The 24,687-nt window shown below is 32.1% G+C and overlaps 1 protein-coding gene across 1 annotated transcript in view; it reads left to right on the top strand.

Annotated features, from left to right (window-relative positions):
* LOC130451359 (suppressor of lurcher protein 1) overlaps positions 1 to 24,687 on the top strand; it is a 218,854-nt gene that overhangs the window by 185,871 nt on the left and 8,296 nt on the right. The window contains exon 9 of the mRNA XM_056790332.1: positions 3,489 to 3,560. Within this exon, the coding sequence (XP_056646310.1) occupies positions 3,489 to 3,560 (72 nt within the window). The remainder of the gene's footprint in view (positions 1 to 3,488; positions 3,561 to 24,687) is intronic.

Below are 24,687 nucleotides of genomic sequence, written 5' to 3'. Positions count from 1 at the left end.
GTGCATACCCTGCAATCACAAGTAGGAGTACATTTACATAATCGCGTCAATTCTTCAGGTGTCATTTTCAATAGAACTTCGAGTGAAGGGACTCCATCATTTTTAGACTTACCAACGTGTGAATGCTTGCACTTGTTAGAAGTGGATATTTTTGGTTTGAAGGCTTCGCACTTAGATTCCGATCTTTTATATTTGGTAGTTGAAGGACCAGGTCCGTGATTAAGAGGATTTCCGTTTTTGCTTTTGCTACAAACATGATTTTTTTCACAATTAGAGGAGCAACTTGCACGGCAATTTGTTCTCGTTTTCATCATATAGTACCGAATATTTATGTATGTCTTGAATCTAATGATTCACCTTTGAAATAATCTAACACATCTGATTTTGAAATTCCATGTTAAACGTTCAAATGAATGAAATGGAAATTGAATATATTTGATTAAGAAGTGTAAATAATTAACTGTCAATTTCGAAAAAAAACAACAAATATTGATATCTGACATTTTGACATATTCAGATTGAATGTTATCGTGGAATGCAGAATGCCATCTTCTTCTAACTTGAAAAAGAATAAGACGGAAGAACTTTCTAGATCTTCAAAGAATAACTGATCATCTCGTAATGCAAGATACAAACGGTACACACGGCGAAACCCACACTGGCGAACATGAAGAGAAAATCCCCAAAAATCAGACTGTACCTGATTTTGACAATACCCAACCAAATATCGTTGATAAAGTGTCACTCGAAATGCACAATGCATTAGCGAGATTTGGGGGCACAAACCCTATACTTCGTCCAAAATTACCTGAGCTGAGAACCAACAAAATCTCTAATAACATCATTGCAGGAGTCGATTCATTAATGGGAGGCCTCTGCGCCGAGTACAATACACTCGACAGCTGAAGCTGAAAGCGAAATACAAAGGTTTATCGAGATACATTAAGTGCTCAAAGAAGAAGCTACAGAATAACACTTTCCATAGCAACCAAATTGTATTTTACAGGAAACAGCTACGCCCGATAAATACCAATCAACCTATACCATCAAAACAGACGTTGGAAAAGTATTGGTCCTCATTGTGGTCAACTCCCAAACTCCACAAGAGAAATTCCGATTAGATAGCAGCCGAAGAGATGCAATCAAATATTGTTCCAATGCATGTCACACTGATAGAAATCATTGACGTAATCCAAAATACTAACAACTGAACACCGGGAGATGATAGTATCCAAAACTTCCGGTATAAGAAATTCCCGAGCATACACAGGGAATTAGCGAAGCAATTTTCTCACCTCCTACAGAACCCAGAAGATATTCCAACATTTTTAGCACTGGGCTTCACTCATTTGCTTACAAATCCACTTTAAGATACTTACAGCTTGTGTAGCTAACATAATTTATAGACACGTCGAGGAAAATTACATCCTAGCAGAGGAACAGAAAGGTTACAGAAGAGATCAAACTCCCTTAGTACTGACGAAATACCCATTCGTAGAGGAATATACCAGGGCGACTCTTTGAGTCCGTTGTGGTTCTGCCTTGCAATGAATTCCCTATCTACCATGCTCAATGATAGTCAAAAGCTAGAATCCAGGATCATTACAACAAAAGAGTGAAGTCACTTATGAAATCCGAATTAAATGCAGGCAACTAAGTTCAGGCAATCAACACCTATGCCATACCTGTTTTAACGTACTCTTTTGGAATCCTGAAGTGGACAAAAACAGAGGTAGAGGGTAGTCAGAGGTTGACACGAACAATGATGACGAAAAACAACAATCACCACCCAAAGTCATCCACTATTAGAACAACATTACCCCGAAAAGAGGATGGAAGAGGCTTGATTAACCTTCTTAACCTGCACTCTCGGCAGATAATGAAACTACGTGAATTCTTTCATACTAAATCGGAAGTCTAAGCTCTGCACCGGATTATATCCAAGGCGGATAAGGATTATTCACCCCTCAACCTCGCATCACCAGAATCTGACTTAAATATAGTATTGGACACCGAGAAGCTGGAACAGTGGTAACGAAAGGCACTACACGGTAGACATCATCATTACCTCAACCAACCGCATGTTGACAAAGAAGCTTCAAACAGATGACTTACTATTGGCAATATCTTTCCAGAGACCGAAGGCTTCAATATGGCAAGCCAGGATAAAGCTATTAACACGAATAACTACAAGAAAAATTAACATATATCTGCTTGTAGTGTGGCACAGGCATAACCAAGTGTGCAAAATCATCCACCAAAAACTGGACAACAAGTACGGTCTTCTCAAGACGTTTACACCGTATTACAAGTACCGCAGAAGGTGCTCGAAAATGGCAATTTTAGACTCTACTACGATAGGTCCATTATAACCGACAGACAGGTGACGAATAACAGAACTGACATCGTGGTGGTTGATAGAAGAGTCAATTCAGTCCTTCTTGTCGATGTAGCTCTACCGAACACTCATAACGTTCTCAACAAATACCAGGAGAAACTGGTCAAATACGCGGATCTCGCAATTGAGATGTGGCACAGCGAAAATGTTCCCAGTTTTGTCAGTAACCGGAGTAGTGCCTAAGACCCTGCACGATAACATCGCCAAACTGGGATTACCAAAAAACACATTCGGTGACATACGAAAAGTATTGAAAACGAAAATTTACGCCAAGAACAAGATGTATAATGGCGGGAATCATAAATATATAATGAATCGTTAGATTCAAAACCTACTTACTATATGCCTTGCTAGAGCTAACCTAGACCATCTATACATGACTAAAAAAGAAGAGGATGCTTGAAAATAAAAGAAGCTACTTCGCCAATGAAACATCATATGAAACTAATATGTAGAGGTTTATCGAGGTATGATATTCTGCTATTTGTGCAGCGCTGATGACAACGACAAAACTTCAGGAAAACAACTATGGCAACGGCAATAATGCACAATCTCATGAACGAAAATAGTAAATCCTATTAGAGGTAAAACGCAACAACAGAAAAAAGTATAAAAACATGGAAGAGTTAAGAGATGAATAGCACAGCAGGCGAAAAAAGATAAGGAAAAAACTTAGAGGCTGAATATGAAGCGTAAATGATATTAAGAACAAGCGATTGCCACTAACTACATGAACTCAATAATAATTAAAACGGACAATGACCCAAAATGTAGACTTTTTCGAGTTCATAATAAAACTATACACCATGTAGTGAGTACAAAAAAGTACTTGGAAAGGCACGACAAAGTAGCAGCTGTCTCACACTGGAACATTTTTGAGGACTGCAATATTAGTATGAAATGTAATCTGCTACGCACATCCAAATTGATGGAGCCATTACAACCATTTCCCTTTATTCCCGTTCTTCCATTTAAATCAAATGTAACGTATTTTCTAATATTTATTGGTTACTTCAGTTCCGTTTCTCCAAGTAACTTGCTATTCTTGTTGAATATAGTTGAATAACATTAACATTAGCTATTATTTCAGATAATCGGAGTACTAGTCAGCAAGGAGCGCATTCACAATCAATAGAGACTGAACCTAACGCTAGGGAGACAAGTAAGTAGCATTTGACCTATTAATAGGTTTACTTTATATCTAAGTTTCAGGCAGAAGATATGGGAATAATCGAAAATTGTTGATTCTTACTATATTTCTGTCAGTTACTTCAAATAGAATGTATATTTTCACCATTTCCAGCTCTTGGCTGACCTTATTTATTACTTTTCATTTTATATCTGCGGAAATTAAATGATATAGGATCAAAGTTAAAGGTGAGAATTGTTTTGAGGAAGAAAAGAAAGTCACAAGGCGATAAATTCGGAAAATGGAGAGGCTGTTGTAGCACTAGAATCTTTCTAAAAACTTTTATTCATTCATTCATGTTCTGCCCGGGGGGAACGAACTCCATATGGACCCATCCACAGCCGGAACTGATGGACTTACATTAATTAAGGTTTCATTTCAAAATGCCACTTATCCCAATTGTCTTAAGACGGCTATAATTATACCTCTGCATAAAGGAGGAGGTAAAAATCAAGCATCGAATAATCGCCCAATCGCACTCCTTCCCACGTTTTCTAAGATCATAGAAAGATTGGTCAAAAAGAGGCTTTTATCATTTCTGTTTAAATATAAAATACTTACTACCCATCAATTTGTGTTTTTAAGTAACAAATGCAGAATTAATACTATATTCTCCCTCACAATAACGAAACACTTATGCACGCCCCATGGAATCATCACCAAATACTTTTGATACTTTACTTTAAGTCCAACAATGTAGCCACCTCTGTAAGTTTAGATTGGTATCCATTATGCCAAAATAACGTGAAACTTGACAAATTGGATTCTGTTGTTAAACACGCCTGTCAGATTGTTGCAATATATGAAATAAGTTTGTGAATCACGTCAATTGGAAACATATTCAAAAAATTTTTGGTTTTCGAATCGACTTCATAAACATTTTGAAGACAACTACGTAGTCAAGGCTCAAAACATATTTTCGACTGTTCGGAATAATTACAAATATGTGGAAATGTATTATAAACTTAATAAGTTGTTTCATGATATTGTTGAAAATAAATTATTTGAAAACCTTATATGTTAAACTGAATTTGAGTTTAACTCGCAATGTTTTAATTATAATATCATTACTCCAAAGCCGACTTAATTATACTCTTACCATCGTGGCGTTTATTCCACATTTCGTACACGGGAAAGCTATGCCTAGTGCTATCACATCATGTAGCCCGTATCACTCAAATTAGTAAGTTTGTGCATTAATTAACGCGTGAATTTTTCATAATATCTCTCAAACCCCGGATCTGGAGGACATTACAACAAGGCCCAACAATGGTGTAAATTGCAACAGTGTAGTATGCTTGTGTAAATCAAGTTTGCATATTTCATGACACTCGTTCTTTACATTATTCAAAATGTTGGACCAATACAGATCACACGTAAAACTACCAGGCTACTTTTTGTTTTGTATACTCGGCTTCCTAAGCAAACGTGAGCCTCAATTTATTATTTTAATTTAAATGTATGATTGTGTAGCAGTTATATTTGTCGATACTTAAACCAACTATCATTCAACCCAAAATTTTTTCAAATAATTGCTTATATAAAGTGTTCCGAAAATTATGAGGAAAGGACTCTTTTTTTGGAAGTAATATGTTGTAGGCATATCGGGCCACTGACACAAATACAGTAGTAACAAAATTTACATAACATATTAGCATCAGTTCTATTCAATTATAAACTCATTAAAGAAAACATAAAAATTATTTTCTCTACAGCTAGCAGTTACGCAGAGCTGAGATTAAAAATATCCATTTTCAAACACAATAGCGTCAGAACAATGGAAAGAGAAAAAAGAAAATTGCTTTTCAAAATCTTATCAACAACACTATTGAAACTCGGTATATGTTCAATTCGAATAAAGCGCCTTTATAAATTTCTAAATTCCTCCAGTTGGTTCCTTAGAAATGATATTTGGAATAATCTGCATTTGAAAAACTCGCAATTGCAGTAAAGTAAATAAAATATATTATATAGGGTGTATCTAAAACATCGTTTATAGTACTGTCTCGTGAGGATACAATACAAAAGAAAAAAAAAGGTGATGTAATCAAACAAATCTTCAATTAAAAATAATAAAACATCTGAATTGTAATGGTCCGACCAGTTTCCACATTTTTCAAACCATCCACAAAACAAAATCAACACTCGTTCTTTATTTGTCTGAAATCGCTTTCTATCAATTTTAGGAGCAGACAGTAATCTATACGAACCATATCAGGTGATTATGTCGGATGAGGCAATAAATCGTAACCAAGTTCGGCTAATTCTTCCACAATAATAACGGATGATTTGACAGGAGCCTTGTCGTTTTCATTTTTTCTCAAGTTTGGCTTGAAAATGTGTCAGTGCCAATTATCGTTTTCCCTATTTCAGTAAATATTACGCCGTGATTGCTGGCCAAAAAAAGTCCTTTGTTTTGACTGCATTTTTGGTTGAAGATATTCAAATGATATTTAGGATGTTTATTGAATTTAATCTTTTTATGCAGAACATTGTATACCCTCTCGGCTAGCATTTCTTAACTACTTCATTCAACCATCACTAAGTACAAGAACATGGATTTTATCAATCATTTATGGAGTAGTTACATTAAAATGATGTTTGGACACGTTCATCATTATCCGTGTTAATACGGCCACTTTTAACATCAGAAAACCTCTCACAAATCATTCCATGACATGGAACACTTTCAGGATAATATTTACGTAACTTTTTCTCGGTTTCTTCAATTGTCTTTCCACGTTAGGTCGTTTATTTGGTTCATTTGGTCCATATATGAAATTCAAAGTAATAAAGACAGCAATATAGAGTTTTTATTGTATTTTTATATGTAAACAGATCAAAGAAAAGGACTTTGGTATCTGAGTTGTTAGCTGTCATATTATTCGTAGTGTGTGCAAGAATTGTCTTTTAGGTTTCAAGGAGTATTATGAATCGACAGTTTATATTTCTAATTGAAACATTTGTATACGGATTAGACGAATGATCTTACCAAGGAATTTGCAGAGTTCAAAAAAACTCGTATTTCTTGAAATTGTAAATGTCCCTAGTCTAGTATAATTTATTTTAAAATGAATGTGCTTCGGTTCACATACTAAATAATTCGTGGTGGATATTAAATCGAATTATTGGTGGGGCTTCTGAATTTTTAACGTCTTCCATATAAATTTCTTATTTTGTTTGTCTCATCAGGCACTAAATTGAAGTGAATACAAACATTTTTCCCATGTTCCGGTTTTTTGTCTAGACTAAATCTCATCCCTTTCTGCCTCTCAATTAATTCCAAACATCTAAATTCATTAAATACATTTTCTCATGGTTAACGGATGTGAGTTTATAAATTATCATGATAGAAGGAAAGTAAAGACTAAAACGGTTCACGTTTTTCAGAGTAGATAGCTAATTATATTCTCAGCGGAAGGGTGTTTTAATGAAGACAAAACGACTCTGCTAGTTTTTAACTTATTTACTTGAGAAATATACGAAAAGAGCTGGAATCATCCGAGAAAACTGACAAGAGACGTTTATCACAAATCTTTCGCATACCTATTTACTTAAAAAATATACAATATAACAAAATTGTATATTCAAAGTTTCAATGCAGTGATTACAAACCGAATGTAGTATAGAATGAAGATTTTCCTAAATTAGGAATATATCCCATTTATTCTTTGATAGGTAGGATCTATCGAATTTTGCAGGTAAGACGGTTCATGCTGAGTAACCGTAGTAAAGTCAGTATGGACCGGGTTCTGAGGCAACGAAAAGGTAGATGAAACGGAACCCTTTTTGCTACAAAAACAACCACTAAAGCGGTCAGTAGAAAAGGTTGAAATACATCTCTAGGCTATGGTGGCAAAACTCACTATGGTAAAGACAAGCGAAACAGCTCGTATTATAATAATCGCCTATGATCAGGGCAGAATTGAGTAAAAACGGTCAAAACTGTTCTGAGTCTGTTGTAAGCTCGATAGTCACATCTAAAATTGATGGTGTCGACAAAGGAAAAAGCTATAGAGTGTGGCGGCTCACGGTATTAGGCTTAGGAAAGCCACTGGCAAAAAACCACATGAATGATTCAGTCTCCAAGCTAATAAATTTCATTAGAAGAATGATACTGGAGAACGTAATTAAGATTTAGAGGACCACAATCGATCTGAAAGATATCAGTGAAAAAGGACAAACCACCTCAGTAAAATCTATCTATCTTGATAGGTCTCTCCAAATTTTCTTTATAATAGTTTATACACAGAAAATTTAAAGGAATCAATTTCGATTTTGTAGCTTTGAAATAATATAAATTTTCGCGTGTTAATTTAATTCAATCAACATAATCAAGGCCACAAAATCTGAGGTTTTATCTCTTGATTTCATCCTCTTTATATTTCAACACCCCTCCTTACTGTTGAATTATTCCCAAATTTTTATCCCTTCTTAAAAAATCAAAAAAGAACGTCTTCCACCTTCTATACTAATATGGAAGTTGTACTCGGAATGTAATAATTAACATACCAATATGTAGTATTTTCAAAATATATACATATTATTTATATGTTTTTAAATCGTCTTCTGTTTTCAAATTAGTTTTTTTTTTTTATAATTTTTAAAAACTTTCCGTCAAGACGAATTAGAAACATAAACATATATAAAAGGTCTAAGAAATAATAAATTAAAAAAAAATTATTATTTATATTCGATACCCTTTACAAGTTTAAAGAGAGTTTCTGTTACGTGCCTGTTAATGGGTACAAAAAATAATGGTAGTTTTGATGTATATTCCATAAATCTCATTCATGATAGCGCATGCTTCTATACTCTTCAGGCTCTTGCATTTTCCTCTTTCCATTTCTCCCATCCACATCCAGATTTACCACAACCAGGTCGCCGTAAACGTTCCTAGTGAGTTCAGGAATACGTAACCTGTTACTATCACATTTTAATGTCATTTATGCGGGTTTGACTCTATCCCGAAGTTTTCCGGGTTTGAACTAACTTATTCGGAGCAGAATCAAAAATTAAACGATGATGCGAAAATTGGTGCTAATTACAATTATTATGCTTGACAAAACTTTGGCAAACGATTTGAGGAGAGGCAAAGGTAACTTGTTTAATTAGTTTGTTGATTACTTATCGACCTTAAGTAGTATTCGTTCACATTTTAATTTAAACTTTTTAACGATTGTTCACTCGGCCGTTAAATACAGTGTTTAACGGTTTGTTGATTCTCTTGATTAGTCTTCATAAAGTAAAATTTCGAAAAACTTATAACGTGTTTGAAACGTTGAACGCGGTTATGACAATGTTTAAAATATGTCGAATAAAAGTTACTTCTTGTCTCACATAATTTTTTATTATTGTCATGCATGTACGAAAGTTTCAAACATAATATTTACAACGAATAATAACCATTCATTCAAAATATGAAATTCTTAAAATTTGAAATATTTCGTGGATTATTTGAATTTGATGAATTTGAAGTTTGAACTAAATTTCAAAATAAAAACCAAGAAAACTCAATAAAACAAGTCAGTTTAAAAAAATATTATAATGATCACAGATGTGGTTAAAGAATATGAGTTAATCTATCTCAAAAATTTGAAGTTGTCTATCCAAGAGCAGACTATAACAATATTGTTTTATCATTCCAAATTGTGATCATCCTAGCCAATCACTGTTATAATTACAAAATCAAAATGCAACGAATTTTGATCTCAAATAATATTTTCCAAAAACTTTTAATAGAGTATTTATAATTGACATAAGTGTATCCAAAAACATACCAAAAGAATATTGTTCTATCGCCCCAAATTTGGATCATCTTAGTCTATTACTGTCATATTTACAAAATAAAAATGCAACGAATTTTAACCGTTAGTGATTTTCATACTGAACACACTGCTCATCACTCCTTCGGTTCCTGAAAGCGAAAGTACAATTGTATAAATGTGAATGTTGGTGTATTTGTATTAAGTATAATTAGTGAAACATACTGTCCATAATAACCTAGAAGGTGATTAATTACTTGTAGTAATGATAGGAAGCTTGATTCACTTCATAATTTTTAGTTATTTCCATTTTCCAATATCTGTCCTAAGTGATATTCTTTCTATCAGCCTCAGCAGTTATCGAACATTATTGTCTACGTTGTTCTTGTTTTTTTTTTATATGCTGCTTTCACTCCAGTTTATTGCATATATCTTCAACTGTGGATTTTGTACATATATCAGGTAACTAACGAATTGTAGAATGGCCGCCAATTATGGGTCAATAAGATCTTCTACAAGCTCCGGTATTCAGATGGTTTGAAGCTATCGCTAGGAGCCGGATTGGGTACTTCTGCGACAAAATGCAAGCTCTCCATACCACAAGGAAATTTACTTACTATTCACATTATCCGATCATATCCGATTGCCAAATGGCCTTGAAGGTCCTGAAAGCTATTGAGTTTACGTCCCATCATGAGCTAACAGAAACAAAGTAACCCTAATGCAGCTACCAGGCCACCAAGGTATACCAGGTAATGAGGAAACAGACAGAATTGCCAAAAAGGAGGTAACGACCAGAGTCTTGCTGTGACCTCATGAAATGCCACATCAATAACGAACTAAATGGATGAATAAAGAATCAGATGGAGTGTCGCTGGAGAAACGCTCCAAGCCTAAAACAATTTAAAAGGTTCATAACCATATCAGCTAAGAAATCTGAGGAACTTCTCCGGATAATCAGAAATAACAATAAACTGGTTTTCGGTCTTCTGGCGAGTCACAGCCACATCAAATACCCCTTTAAGACGATGGGCATGGTAGAGGACGACAACGGCACATTCTGCGAGCAAGCTATGGAGATAGCAGAGCATCTACTCTGCGAATGTTCTACCCATTTTATCAAAATGCTTAAGAACACCGAGGAGTTGTACTAACACCTTGGGAAATAGGACAAGAAACAAAGAAATAGCCTCCTTCTGGAAGCAGAAGAATTAGATTTAGAGTCCTGTACTAAATATCTTCTAGGCTTAGGTGAATGGTGGCTGGAATGCCAAAACGACTCCCCAAACAACATTATTTGTTTATTATTCTTTATAACAAGGGCGGAAAATTTCAGTTGTTCAAACAATCTCAATCTAGATTCAAAACTATTAGCCCTTCGGTCATCATAATATTTAAAGAAAATATGTAAATTCACAAATATGCTTCAGTTATTACAGTATGAAATTATCAAACTGCAAGACGAAATCGATTGTTAAAAAATGTAATAATAAGAAATGCGGAGATCTTCCAAACAGGATTAAAGTTATACCTCAGAATATAAATTTTTCACAAAATTGAACAGCAGCAACAGGATATAGATATTTTATTTAAAAAAAACATACTTTCCAAACTTTTTAGTAAGTAGTAAGAGATTTCTATACGTTTTCGAATAATTAAAAACTGATGGAGACGGTATTTTGAAATCGAAAATTTATTTTTGAACTATTTTGTAAACTCATTTTCTAATCTATTATTTTGAAGCGCAGTTTTTCAATCTAGCATATTTGAAAAGTTTGAAAACTTTAAAAAAGAGTCAAAAAAGTTTGATGTAAACTGCTTCATGTATTTTGTTATGTTTTTACATATATTTCATGATTAATCTATAAACACTATTCATAGTTGAAAAAAAACATGAAAATATTTTACTTTTGATACATAACAGCTTTGTCAGATTTGTTTTGAAATAAAAAAATAAAATTATAATAAAACAAGGTTTAATTGAAAAAACATTGAATCTTATGGTGAATTTTCACTAAAGTCCAAAGCTATTGAACCAATTAAATCAATTTCAAATAAAAAAATACCCAGTAATCCAATCAACATAGATAGATAGAATTATAGGATTTTCTGCAAGCTATCAAGAACTCTTATAATGCTCATGTTTTCAACTTCAACTCAGTTTTCATCGGCTAGATTAAAAATGAAGTGATATAACTAGTGGAAGTCAGTTTTTCAAATACAACTTTAAAATCAAATTCCTCCATACAAAAAAATACATCTAAGCGTTAACTTCAGGCAAGAATTCCGAAGTACTTCTATTGTCGGATTAGAAAATTTTATTAAGTAAATATTTGTTGAATGAGTAAATTTGTGAAATATAACCGCTGTTAAAAGGTTATAGAAAATAGTTTACCTTCGGTGTCTGAGGACGATAACATGGTTACCGAAATACGCGACTGATAATGTGTTCGCTTAGTGGTAATAAAGAGTGTGTTCAGTATGAATATCACCAACGGTTTCAAAGTTACAACTAAATATCTAAATTCGGGATCTAATTAGCTCTATCAGTCGACTAACAATTACCGATTCTTTATGTAAGATATGGTGATATAAATCACCTCCAGTCAACTATGTTGATGACCAAATTATTCGTAAACGTAAACAAAGCTGGCTGATTATGATGATATAGTTGATTTTTAACACCATTTTGTTTTTTATATTATATTAGAGTGAGAAAACTATTGAAAATTAAAAAAAATCTATTAACGAATAAATCAGACTTATCTATAATATTTTCAGAACACTCTCAATTTCCTAATGTAATTTCACTGTACTCTAAGTATTCAATAATCTTTCGGTTTGGCTCTTAATTGCCTTTAAACGGCAATTTCTTCTGAAATGAAGTTTCATCGGAAAACCTTCAAAATGCAAATGTTCATTATCTGATTCTATCTAAAAGGTTATTTCAAAGCGAAAAATAAATTGGAAACAAATATAAGTACTTCTATATCGGAGCAAACTTAGTTATCAAAAACAACATTCTATAGAGCGGGTAATATGCGAGGGCAGTTTGTCGGAAGAGTGAGCCCTTTTGTATGGTGATTATACTATTAATTTACCGCATGTTTCTAATGTAATTTTTAAAAATTTTACATGAACTTAATAAAAAGGTTTGTTCTATATATCCGAGGAAAAAATAATTTCGAAGGTTAATTAAACATTATTTTTCGTGGAATAACAATTAGAGAAACCATAGAAAAGCTTCTTAAATATTATTCTATGCCATTGGATATTTGGTAAGTGGTCAGATGCTTTCAAATTGGCCATATAAACACTGACACTGATGGTGCTGAACGTCCAGGATCGTCATACTGCGAAAGGTTGCATTTGAAAAACCTCTGAAAATTCACTCTCCGTCAAACCGTCCTCGTCTGTTGGTAGTTTTAAATATGGTTGTGAGTTTAACGAGATATAAGCTGTTAATAATAATAAAATAAAACACTACTCCAAGCAATTGTAGTACAACAATTTACGCATTTCAATGCGAGGTAATATTTGAAACAGTTGAAGACCAAAACAATGACAGTCGATCTATACCACGTAACTTAGTACCTATATAACGCAACTGACCAAAATACAGATGGGGTGCAACCGTTAGGTATTATCATAAATCCTTTCGAATTTATTGCTTCTGTATTGAAGTCAGTTCAACCTTTGCCCCTATTCGGAAGTGTATTAGTAGAAAAACTAGTTGTTTCAAAAATTTTCATGGAACTGTGGAAAAACCTCTATATAAATTTAAATGTTTTAAGAGATGCATGCACGCGTTTAGGTAGTTTAGACGTTTCTAAATGACTGAGGAGACTTTCTTAATATTTCACGTATTAGTCGCCTATCCGTTAAAACCGGATGACGATATTAAAAATCGATTTTGATTCCATCTAACCATTAATTTATGGCTGAAAATTCACGAGTTGATTATGAATCTATAAGTTATGGTGCTTAAAATTCTCACATTTGAACACTCAACTTGATATTTATTGAAAAAGACGATAACATGTGACGAATAAATTGTTTCGTTGGTGCTCCAAACAATGGAAAATTCTTATGGAGCTTTTTTGGATAATAATAACTAACAATGTGTAACATGCCAATCGGCCTATCACGTTTATCTGCAAATGTTTTTCATATTCCGTTGGTCGGAATCCTGTCGACTCCACTTAGTTCAATAAAATCTCAGTGCCGATTCTAAAACGTCCTCTATCTATAACGCCCACCAAAGGTTGAAACGAAGTAAATTTTGGTGCACTACTACATTAAAAACATCTTCCTACAGAAACATCTTCTCCAACAAATCTGTTTTCAATTTATAACTGCTTTGTACTTGTTGTGCAAGTATCTGGATGCGCAACTAGTGCGAATTTTATAACTTTAATTCGTTATTTGCTGAAAATTTTTATATTTATTATTTCAAATGTGTTTTAAACTTTTCCACCTTTTCCTTCACTTTTATTTTCATTCCGTCTTAAATATACGTTAACTGGTGCCGAATACTATTTTCTGGGGAGTCGAGGAGTTTAAGTTACAAATGTATGAATTCAAAACATGTTAGTAAAAAAATAAAATATGCTTCCACTATTACACTGGTCTGCAGAAAGAGGAATCGTAACAGTTCTTGGAAAGCGGAAAGTTATTTTGAAGTAATTCTTTGAGATAATGGACGAAAAAATAGTATTTTTGTGGGTTTTCCTTTGAACTGCATTATTCATTATTCTTTCCGATGATAGTCGCTAAATTCAAGCAATAATAATAATATAATCTGGAGACAATTTTTAGTTAGCTTTTTATCATAATTACGATTCATGCTATCATAAAGGAACACCGTTATCCTTCAAAATCCTAGCAATTTCTGATTATTTCTCCAAATCAACTTCGGACATAAATGTAAGCAATCTGCTCAATTTAAGAGAATCCGATTTGATTTTATCTATTAGAAATCCACCACAACCAAAAATTTTTAATAATATTCTTCATTTATAATGGATAAAGTAGTGGGTTACGAGCTACCAAAAAACTATACATCCACCCTAATGTTTTTCATCTGGAGACAATCCATCGATTTACAATTCAATTGGATTATTTACAGAAGAAGTATACGCACACTGATTTAAAAATTAATGAAACGATACCAAGAATACTCTCAAACAGATTGAATTTCCTGCAAGAGAGAAAATTCTTTTAAGATACATTTTCAGAGAGTGTAATTTAAAAAATAACGACGACTGAAATATAAGTCACAATATCAGATCAATTTTTCACGCTTCGACATTAAAGTGAAAATAAAAAAGATTCAGAAATGTATATCCAAAATGTTTCTAATTTTATACGACAAAATGCAGGTCATTTCCCGTTTAAAATTATGGTGGATCTTTCCTATAACAAAAAAAATAAAATACATTACCTTTACTGTTTTCTTATCTCAATATATAGTTTATCGTTCAATAAAGACTGAAAATCATAATTATGTTCCTACCTTGATACAAAAAAAAATAAAAAACTATTTTACGCGTCACCCTGTATGTAAAAAATATGGTATTTCATAGACCGTTTATTTACGGACTATAGGGGATCATAGTGGGATCAAAACTAATATTTAATGACATTAAAAAAAGTTGCAACATTGGAAAAAATAATAAAACATGGATTTCAACCTTTAGTCAATAATATAATACATGGCCAGAACGATGAGAAAGACAAAAAATTAGAACTGTCATAACCGGTAAATTTGTGCCACAGACAAGTGTATCAAATCTTTATGATGTGACAATTTCTGTAAGTATAAAAGTGAAATAAACAATTATTTATTGCGCTAAATGAGAAAAATAGGAAATTTTTTTATTTATTTATAAGAAAAATTATAGAATTATTATTTTCAGGTTGATACAAACCGACACGTTAGTAACGCTGTTTGCACCTGTAAACTTGTAGCTAACCATAACGCTGTAGTTGGTAAGATTGTCGAAGTGATTTTTTATCTAATAAGCTACTTGCTCTTAGTCCAAATGATAGTTACAAACAAACAAACCCACATACAAATGAAGCTAATATAAACGTGTTAAAAAATATTTTTTTTACTTTTACTTCTATTGAATTTGAGAAAAACATAAGATATCGATTCTGTACAAAATTAAAATTTCAGTGTAGTATTTTGAAAGTAAAAAATGTATTTTAAATAACGAAAACCCCTCCATGCAACGGCTCAATTTTTCAGATCTGAAGCTCTAGTTTCTTTGTACTGAAGAATTTTCAGAGACACATTTAGCCTAATGCTTGATAGGGGGATGATTCACTAAATCCTGAATAATTTCTTCCACTCACTTTCAGAGCCCTATCTTCTAACTAGTAGTTCTTTTATTTCTGATCCTTCAATAATTTTTAGATCATTCGCTGGATTCAGATTAAGCAAGTTTCCTTATTCTCCGCAACTATCAAGCCTTAAAATTCTGTAGTAACTTGCATTCAGCAAGAAATTTCCTCTTATAACTCACAGAATCTGCAGTACTCTACAAAGATTAAATATTAGGTTGGAAAAGGTAATTGATGAACATCGAAATGGTCAAAAAAAATTTACATTTAAGATTAAAAATAGACGAGTAACGTACGAAATACAAAGCCCAAATAGCTGGGCGTAACATAAAATATAGAATGTTGCCTAATCGCTTCCATCTTTATTTTTTTCGAATTTCACCTTTAATACATATTACCGTACTCAAAGTCTAATCACACAAATCGTTTCGTTGATAAATTTTTATAAAATTCACATTTTATAATATAATACAACGTTAATTTTCTATGCATATGCCTACAAACTACAAACGAAATTATTAATAACAGCTTGCGCATTTTCTTTCTGTTTGCTTTAATAATGTTGGTATACACGTAGGAGCTATATAGCAGTTTAAATTCACCATATTCATACTGTATACAGTATACATACATAAACCTATATAATTGCATAATGTAACTTCAAACTCTAATACGTAAGTCAGTAAGGGATTAAATTTAACAAGAACTAACGATAATCGTCTAATAACAAAGTACCACCAATCTTATGAAATGTGCTGAATCGAAAATACAGAGGAATGTAATCCGTTAATTAGTTATGTTTATGTGGTAGCTTTTAGAGCCTCCTAGAATAACAGATTAATTTATTTTGTGTTCACTTGTTGCTTCGGTTGTTATCATAATCATTAAAAATATGAAAAAATATGCGAACAGCGTAAATGAGTAAAGATTTTATTTGGCATGTCACTGATGTATTACATCATTGAATCTTTCATAGTGGAAAGAACTTTTTCTGTATCTTTTCTTTCTTTTGGGAGAGTAGCAGAGGGATTTCGAATACCTTTGATTCTGATTTTATGCGTTTCCAGATGCATTTTCCTAGCTTCTTGATCTTAGTCGTTTTGTCATCATCAATTAATAGTGGTACTGAATATTTTAACTACAAGGGATTTTTTAATACAGTTTTCTTTGCGGTGGATGACATCTTGTGCTACAGAAAGATGTGTGCAAAAAGGGTGTCGCATTTCTAACACTGGAACAAACCAGAATACATTTGGAAAACTTTTGAAAATCAGAACAAATCAAAACAAAACAAGAGGCTACGAAGAACTCAACACTACGAATATAAAGTAGATAAGAGTTTACAAATCTGGCAACAAGGTGTTAGCATCAATCTTTTGCCAGTAAATTACCTCCAATCGGATAGTAATATTGTATTCTTTTGTACAGAGTGCATGTAAATTTTATTCAAAAATACACTCCCTCTCACACAGTTCAAAACAACATCAGTAAACTTAAGTACGAAGGGAACATCTGCTCTATTCACCAGACTTTACTTAGGTGAGAAGGATTCCATAAATTAGAACATCACTGAAACAAACGTGTTCAATAGGAGTATATTAAATAATATCTCTTTCATGTTTTTTTTACTATACAACCAGGCAGATAATTATTCTCAAATTAGGGATTAGTGGCTCAGTTAATATAGCTCCGACTAGATGCCCAATTTGATTGCCATCTATAGCGGACACATTTTTTAATTTGGTAGATTGACACAGTACACTTCTACCTTAGCTTAATCAGTAGGGCAATTTGGAACCTACTCTGCACTGAAACTGTTCAATAACATGAGATTTGACGTTATTACTATTATTAGTTTTATTCTTGCAGTCTAGATAACAAATTAAATGATTTCCTGGTATTAAATGCAAGTGTAAAATAACTATGCCGAATTCCATGAAACTATGACATCATTTCACTTCGAGGTATGTGGAATTCTAATATGAAAATTGAATGCTTAATGATAACTTTCAAGACAGGAATATATTAAGATTAATAGTTTGGAATACACCGCAAAACATTTATCACTAAAAGGTAGGTTTGTTGTTAATTGTGAAACATATGGAAGATGAACAAACTTTGATGATTACTCATATGGGATAAATGATTGCATTGTTTCTCGAAGTTGTGATCTTAATAAAATCCTACGCATTTATAATTTATGTACTTTGATATATGTATTTGGATCCTTCAGTTTAAAAGCTGTAGCAATAACAAAATAATTAACGTCTTATACGGAGTGTTCCGGGACATAGAAAAAACTTTTTTATATCGTTGTACATGCCAAAGAAACCGTTCGTCATAAGGAGATATTCTGAAGAAACTTATCATAAATTGTAAAAATTATTTATTGAAAATACAATGAAACATTTATTGGAGAATAAATAAATAAACATTTGTACTATATACTATCGATGAACATATTATTGGCATAAGGAAAAAGAGATAATAATTATTTTACATCTAGTAGGCTATACTCAAATAAGCTAGTACGTGATATTCAATTAAAAATTTCAAGCGACTTAATTTGTTAATGTTAGTCTGCTGTCAATCTTTTCAAAACCTCTCATCAATAATTATCACATCGTATTTACAGTTTCAATATGGTAGAATTTACCTTTAGTGAATATGCCGACATGCATTTGATGTATGGTTTGACTTCTGGTAACTCGGCAGAAGCCAGAATTTTGTATTTTGTTAGGGTTAATAGCAGCTTACTGGAAAGAGGTTTTTCTACATAAATTAAGTAAACTAGATTTCATTATTTTTTATAAAATGATATTTTAGGAATTTTCCTACCAAAAAATGGTGGCGAAAATGAACAACGAACTATACTATAACACCAGCTTTAGAGCAAAATGCATTAGATTCAGTTGATGATCCCATAACTAGCGTTCGCAAAATTTCACTAAAATTTAACGTTACATTGACAACTATTCAAAGGATTCTCCAGGAGCAGCGTCTTTACCTCTCTCACATCCAGAAAGTCCATGCCATGGAAGTAGAAGATTATCCAACAAGACTGGCCTATTCACGTCATTTACTCACTCCCGATTTTTTTGTATTAAGTCCTGGAACACTTTGTATATCAATATAATTTGTAATTTATAAATTGAAGTTCATTACAAAGCTTCAAATTTGTCCTGCCGAACGGCAGAAATTTCTGTCTGGAGACATCGTAATCTGATGTCTTATTTATAACCAGATTTTATAAAGGTTTAATATTTAAGTTGGTGTTAAAAATACCTGTTATTTTTCTAAGATTGAGATTATTATTAATAATGATAATGATCTGAATCGTATTAAAAGTCAAATTTTCAAAAAAAAATTGGAACGCTTCCAAACTTCCATCACATTTTACCAATCATCCAGAATAGATTCTCCAAAACTTCATAAAACATATCTGTACTGAATGTAACAATTTCCTTTTAATATTTCAATTTCCCATTGAATAATTCTTAGCATTTGGTAGTAATTATTACTAGCACTAAGTAATTCAATAATTACTTCGTTCGAATTCAATTACATGAAGAATATTGCAAAAACATTGCAACAACTGAGGTTCCGATTTCATTCATTCGATCATTGTTATTAATTCTTTGAAAATAATTCTGAAACTGACAATTAGAAGAATTGAAAAACTGTAAAGTGAAGAATCACGAAAATGTTAATATGTAACTATTCTCCAAAAGTATCACACACAAAGAATTCGTTTCAGAAGATAAGAATACCATTTGTAATTTATTATATGTCAGAGTATAAATCGTAATCTCATTCGATTTTGCATATTTTTGTTAATACCACTTTTCCTGTAAAACCAATTTTATAGTATTCTCACTATTCTATCGATTTATATAAAATTTTCTGTGTAAAATAAAACTATGGCAACAAGTTCATAATATCTCCTGTTTCCCATTACTTTCAAAATTTATAGTATGCTTAAACAAAGTTATTTATCTAACAACTACGAGTACAATAGCGGATATGTATTATTGTATTTTTTGTCTCTTTTGCTGGAATTTTCAAACAAATAATGTCCCACAGAAATTATATTTATCGACGCTTAGAGTATAATAGACAGTATAATGACCAAATAACTGAAAACTGTAAATGATCATTGAAAATAATGTTTATTAGGTCCAATACGGGTATATAGGAAGTGGCATAGCGAAATTACACAATTTATGTATCGGAAATTATTAACACGAATCATATTAACTGATCAATATCAATAACAATTGGGGTATCTTAGATATACAAGGTGTAGCAATTAAGTTTCGGGATATTAGTCGAAAGTAGAAAAATAGCAGCTCAACGTCATTTAGTTTACATCTGTCTAGCAAAGGGGCTCTTCCTTCTAGTTTTATTTCAAACTTGAAGTCGATTGCATGTGTGGTTTGTCTTTTGTGCGTATTATTCTGTTTTTAGTGGTGTCATACTCGGTCCTTCTCAAACTGCTCTCAGTGTATGGAAACAAGTCAAAAATACGCCTGTTTGATGGGTGAAGAAGTTCAAATGGGACGTGAACCAGCAAAAAACGATCCACCTGAAAGAGCTCTACTAGCCATACTGCCGTGAATTTCGACCATCTGTGTACATTGATTTTCATCCGACTTGCACCCATCCATTCGTTTGTTGTCTGATGAGTTTAATACTAACAAAGGAAACACCCGGCAATCCTAGACAAGGATTTAAACATGCAAAAGATTTGCGTAAAGATGGTATCAAAAGTTCTCACCTATGAACTAAAACAAATTCGCTTAGCAAGAATTTGTTGTGCCGCATTCAGAGCAGTCACTGGAGATGAGACCGAGGTATTCGAGTATTACTTCGACATCCGTAAACAAAGTCGGAGGCTAGATTGGTAGAAAGAGGTAGGGAACGTCCAACAACAGCGAATATGTCCAAGTCGCAACTTAAGACAATGATGATCGTTTTTTATTGGATATCCACGGCTTTGTTCACCGTGAATGTGAATGTATCTGCTGGCCAAACACTGACTAAACAGTTATATGTTTGAAATAAAAAAAATGCATCAAGGATACCATTAACTGGGCAACCTGGAGAATTAGACATTAGAGAATAATTATTATTTTGATTTCAAAATACCATGCATAGAGACATGTTTCAAATAATAAACACTTTTTAATACTTTTTTATATACATAATTTTTTATTTCTGGACCCTATACACTGTTGATAGTTTGTCAAAATAGTCGATGAACAAAACACCATGCACATCTCAAAATAACGACAACATACGCTTACCAGCTGATGTTCGAGTTTTTTGTTGCGTTGGGTGGGTTTCACAAACTGTAGTTCACTCTGCTGGTGATGTCTTTGATTAAAGACTGTACTAATAGATCCATATTCAATCTATTGTCATATATCGTCGCCAAAAACTTCTATTTATTCCGATTGAGCAAAATTACAATTTGAGTCGCCGACGCGTCATTCTATCACCCGTTTTGCGCAGTTATGCAAATCGGGTGACCAGAGCATCTACTACCCCTTAACCATTGTTACCGATGTAACATATCTGAAGCCGAAAAAAAAAATGATATGGCATTGGCACTGCTGGTAATTACTCCATTCTTCACAAATTTTTAAGTTCCATCGTAATTACTTAATCCTTCATGATTTCCGTGATTTTTGGAAATGTACTTTCATGAGAATAATTTTTCCAAATCTTTTTAAAAGGTCAATTTTTAATGCTAATCTATTGAAAAACTAAATAAACAAACCTTTATAAAAATCAAAATACTTCTTCTCTAAACTATTTCAGCTTTTATTGCAAATGGTCTTGAATGCGGCCCTGCCTAGTGTGAAATCAAATTGAGTGATCAACTCAATTTGTTCAGATTAGCTGCCTTTGTAAGTTCAAATTGGTTTTTATTTCATACATTTTGAAATTTTAAACTGCTTCTTCGCACGTCTTGGTAGAGAATAGTCTTAACCTTAAGAAAATTTGTGCAATATTTTTTAATAGTTTTTGTAAGAAATTATTTACAACATTATGATATTTCTTTGATATACAAAAAAGGTCTTGAAAAGGGAAAAAATTATATTTTAATTATGACAGCAGTTATCATGATATTAATCACCAAATAATCTCGTACACGTGACTATTTAACGTAATCATCAGTTTAACATTCCTTTTGACAAAACCAAGATTTAAAAACACATTTTTTCCTAATATAAAGCGTAAAATTTCAAATTCAATTATTTTTATTTTCTCTAGTTAACTAAATTGGATCAATACACTTAGGTAGTCTTCGTACTGCGACGAACTCTTTTTTAAAGTCTATTGTTTTGTTTGTGGCAACAGTATAGCTATAACAGGAACGTAAGCATTTAGGCGGTATCTTTATTTTCCATTCGAACTATAATCTGGCCGCTCATTACAGAGAGTAATCACGTGCATAGTGCGTGAGAGAGAAATTGTAAGCCTGAATCACACCATACACAACATTTTTATTTGAATTTTAAATACTTTATTTTAATATCATATCATATAAATAATACTTTTATTTATCAATTGCATAGCATTCTTACATTAAAATATTCGTTCACTTAGTTAACTACTAAATGTTATATCTACATATTTCACACGTTGCCTTAATTTTTTTATTTTTTTTAAAGTATCTACAAATATATATATATATATATATATATATATATATATATATATATTATTATTATTATTATTATTATTATTATTATTTTAATCGTAATTTTGTTTTCCCTAACCTTAGATAGCTAGACGGTTTTTCAAATTTATGGTATATTAAATAAAAATGTAATACTCTAAAGTAATATCTAAGAAAGAAAGACGAATCAAAGGTTATAAAGTAAATTCATACAAAACGATATAAATAATAATAATCTTTATAAACAACACAAGGTCCTTTCCTGAATAAATTCTTTGTTTTCAAAAAAGTTGTTGAGAGGGATATAAGAGAGGATGAATTTTTATTTTAATCTAAATCGGAATCTGACTCCGACGAGGACGAATCACTCTTAAATTTATTATTAGAGGTTCCACTTGTTTTTCCATTAAATTATCAATTTTATTTCGAAAAAAACGGATATGTTGGATTGCCTTACTCCAATTGGTTTGGATAAAATTATTTAAAGCTTTAGTAAATAAAGTTTGGACATCACTAATTTTAAATGTTGTGTTTTTCCTTGCCACCTCACCTTTGATTTGTGCCCATATGAGTTCAATTGGGTTGAATTCACAATGGTAAGGTGGCTCAGATGCATTTTGTCAAAATGAGTATTAAAGCAATGACGCGTTTAGAAATGATTGTTCTTCAGATTGAATAACGTAAATAGACAGTTTAAATTTAGTTCCATGAATATCACAGCCACTTTTAACAATAAAATTTATTTCAAAATAGAGGATAGTCAATGTATAACATAACTATAATACCACATATTAAAGAATAATAAAAATTAAAGTACATGTTTAACATGCGCTATTATACAGTCACATAATTCTTACTGTAAAAGCGCATGTTAGAAATGTAGTTTAATTTTTAATTTTTATCAAAGTAAATAAATAAAATAATAAAACAAAAGCTTAAAATAATTATTAATATAAAATTTTTAGAATATAATAATAATAAATTTATGTAACGTGCAGCTGTGTGAACTTGACTTTCTCAGACATTGCTTCAGCCAATACGAATCGTTATAAAAGGTACCACTAGCATCCCATGAGCCGATCACGCGTTTTTTATCATTCTCACTACCGACCAGCCCGATTATAGTCTTAAATCATTTATTAAGAGACAACTTCATATTCAGTTAAACGTCAGGTACATATAATACTTCCGTTTCGCAAATAGGTGGACTGTTTATTAAGAAGTTTTGTTTTTAAACTTGATGCAATATCTATATAGGCCAAGTTTAACAGTAACACTTTTAAATAAATTACGCCCATTTTATATAAGGCGACAAAGCAATGACTGCTAATAAAAGTAGACAACAAATTTCTGATACGTTCCAACAGAAATATCTAATATTAAAAGAAATAGATTTGTGTTCTGTTCTATCGCCTCCAGTATTCTACAGAGATGAATTTGACCAACAGAAATTCGTTGAATGTTGAGTTTACAATTTTATAGTAGACATAAAACTACAAAAACTGATTAAACAGTTCCGTGAACTCAATCGTCGCAATACGGTAAAAACGAAATTATAGTCATTATGACATGTTTTCGGATATATTACTTTTCGAAATAACTAGCATTTTGATAGCGAATAACCTCTCATAATTATGTAAAATTGAAACACGTACTTTTTTAAAAAATAACTAAAAAGCTTTAATAATTGCGACACTAACGAAACGGTACGACCAAAGGCAGATTTTTTTTACTATTTAACATAATCTAGGCGGGCAATGATCTACTTTTACAAAGTCGTTGCTACCTGACTGGTAAACAGTCCAGGGTACAAAATAGATCAATAGGTCAAACTGTTATAGAGGTCGATTCACAACATTTATACCCTATCCTATCTAATCTAATATAATCTAATAAAGGCGGTAATCAGATATATTATATTGAGAAGTTTGTGGATTGTTCCAAACATACAAAGAACTAGAACAGATCCACGTTACCAATAAATAGATGAAAGTATGACCAGAGGCAAGAGTCGGTCCAGTTTGAAGAAACATTTGACAATGAATCGACTCTATCACCGATTACAATGGGTACAGTGGACATCCTGATATTAATGGAGAGATGACCATAGATTTAAGATATATTGAAAACTATAGAAAAACTTAAAATCGGAGTACCCAGACTCAATAAACGTAACAGACAGGGACTTTTTTATATTTCTGTGTAAATAAATGGAATAAGAAACAATTCAAAGAGTCTTAGAACAGAATACCCTAAAAAATATGAATAATTGTAGAAAACATTATGTTTATTAATAGAT

This window comes from Diorhabda sublineata, chromosome X (assembly GCF_026230105.1).
Source record: "Diorhabda sublineata isolate icDioSubl1.1 chromosome X, icDioSubl1.1, whole genome shotgun sequence".
Classification (NCBI taxonomy): Eukaryota; Metazoa; Arthropoda; class Insecta; order Coleoptera; family Chrysomelidae; genus Diorhabda; species Diorhabda sublineata.
This window is presented reverse-complemented; position numbering and strand designations above follow the sequence as displayed.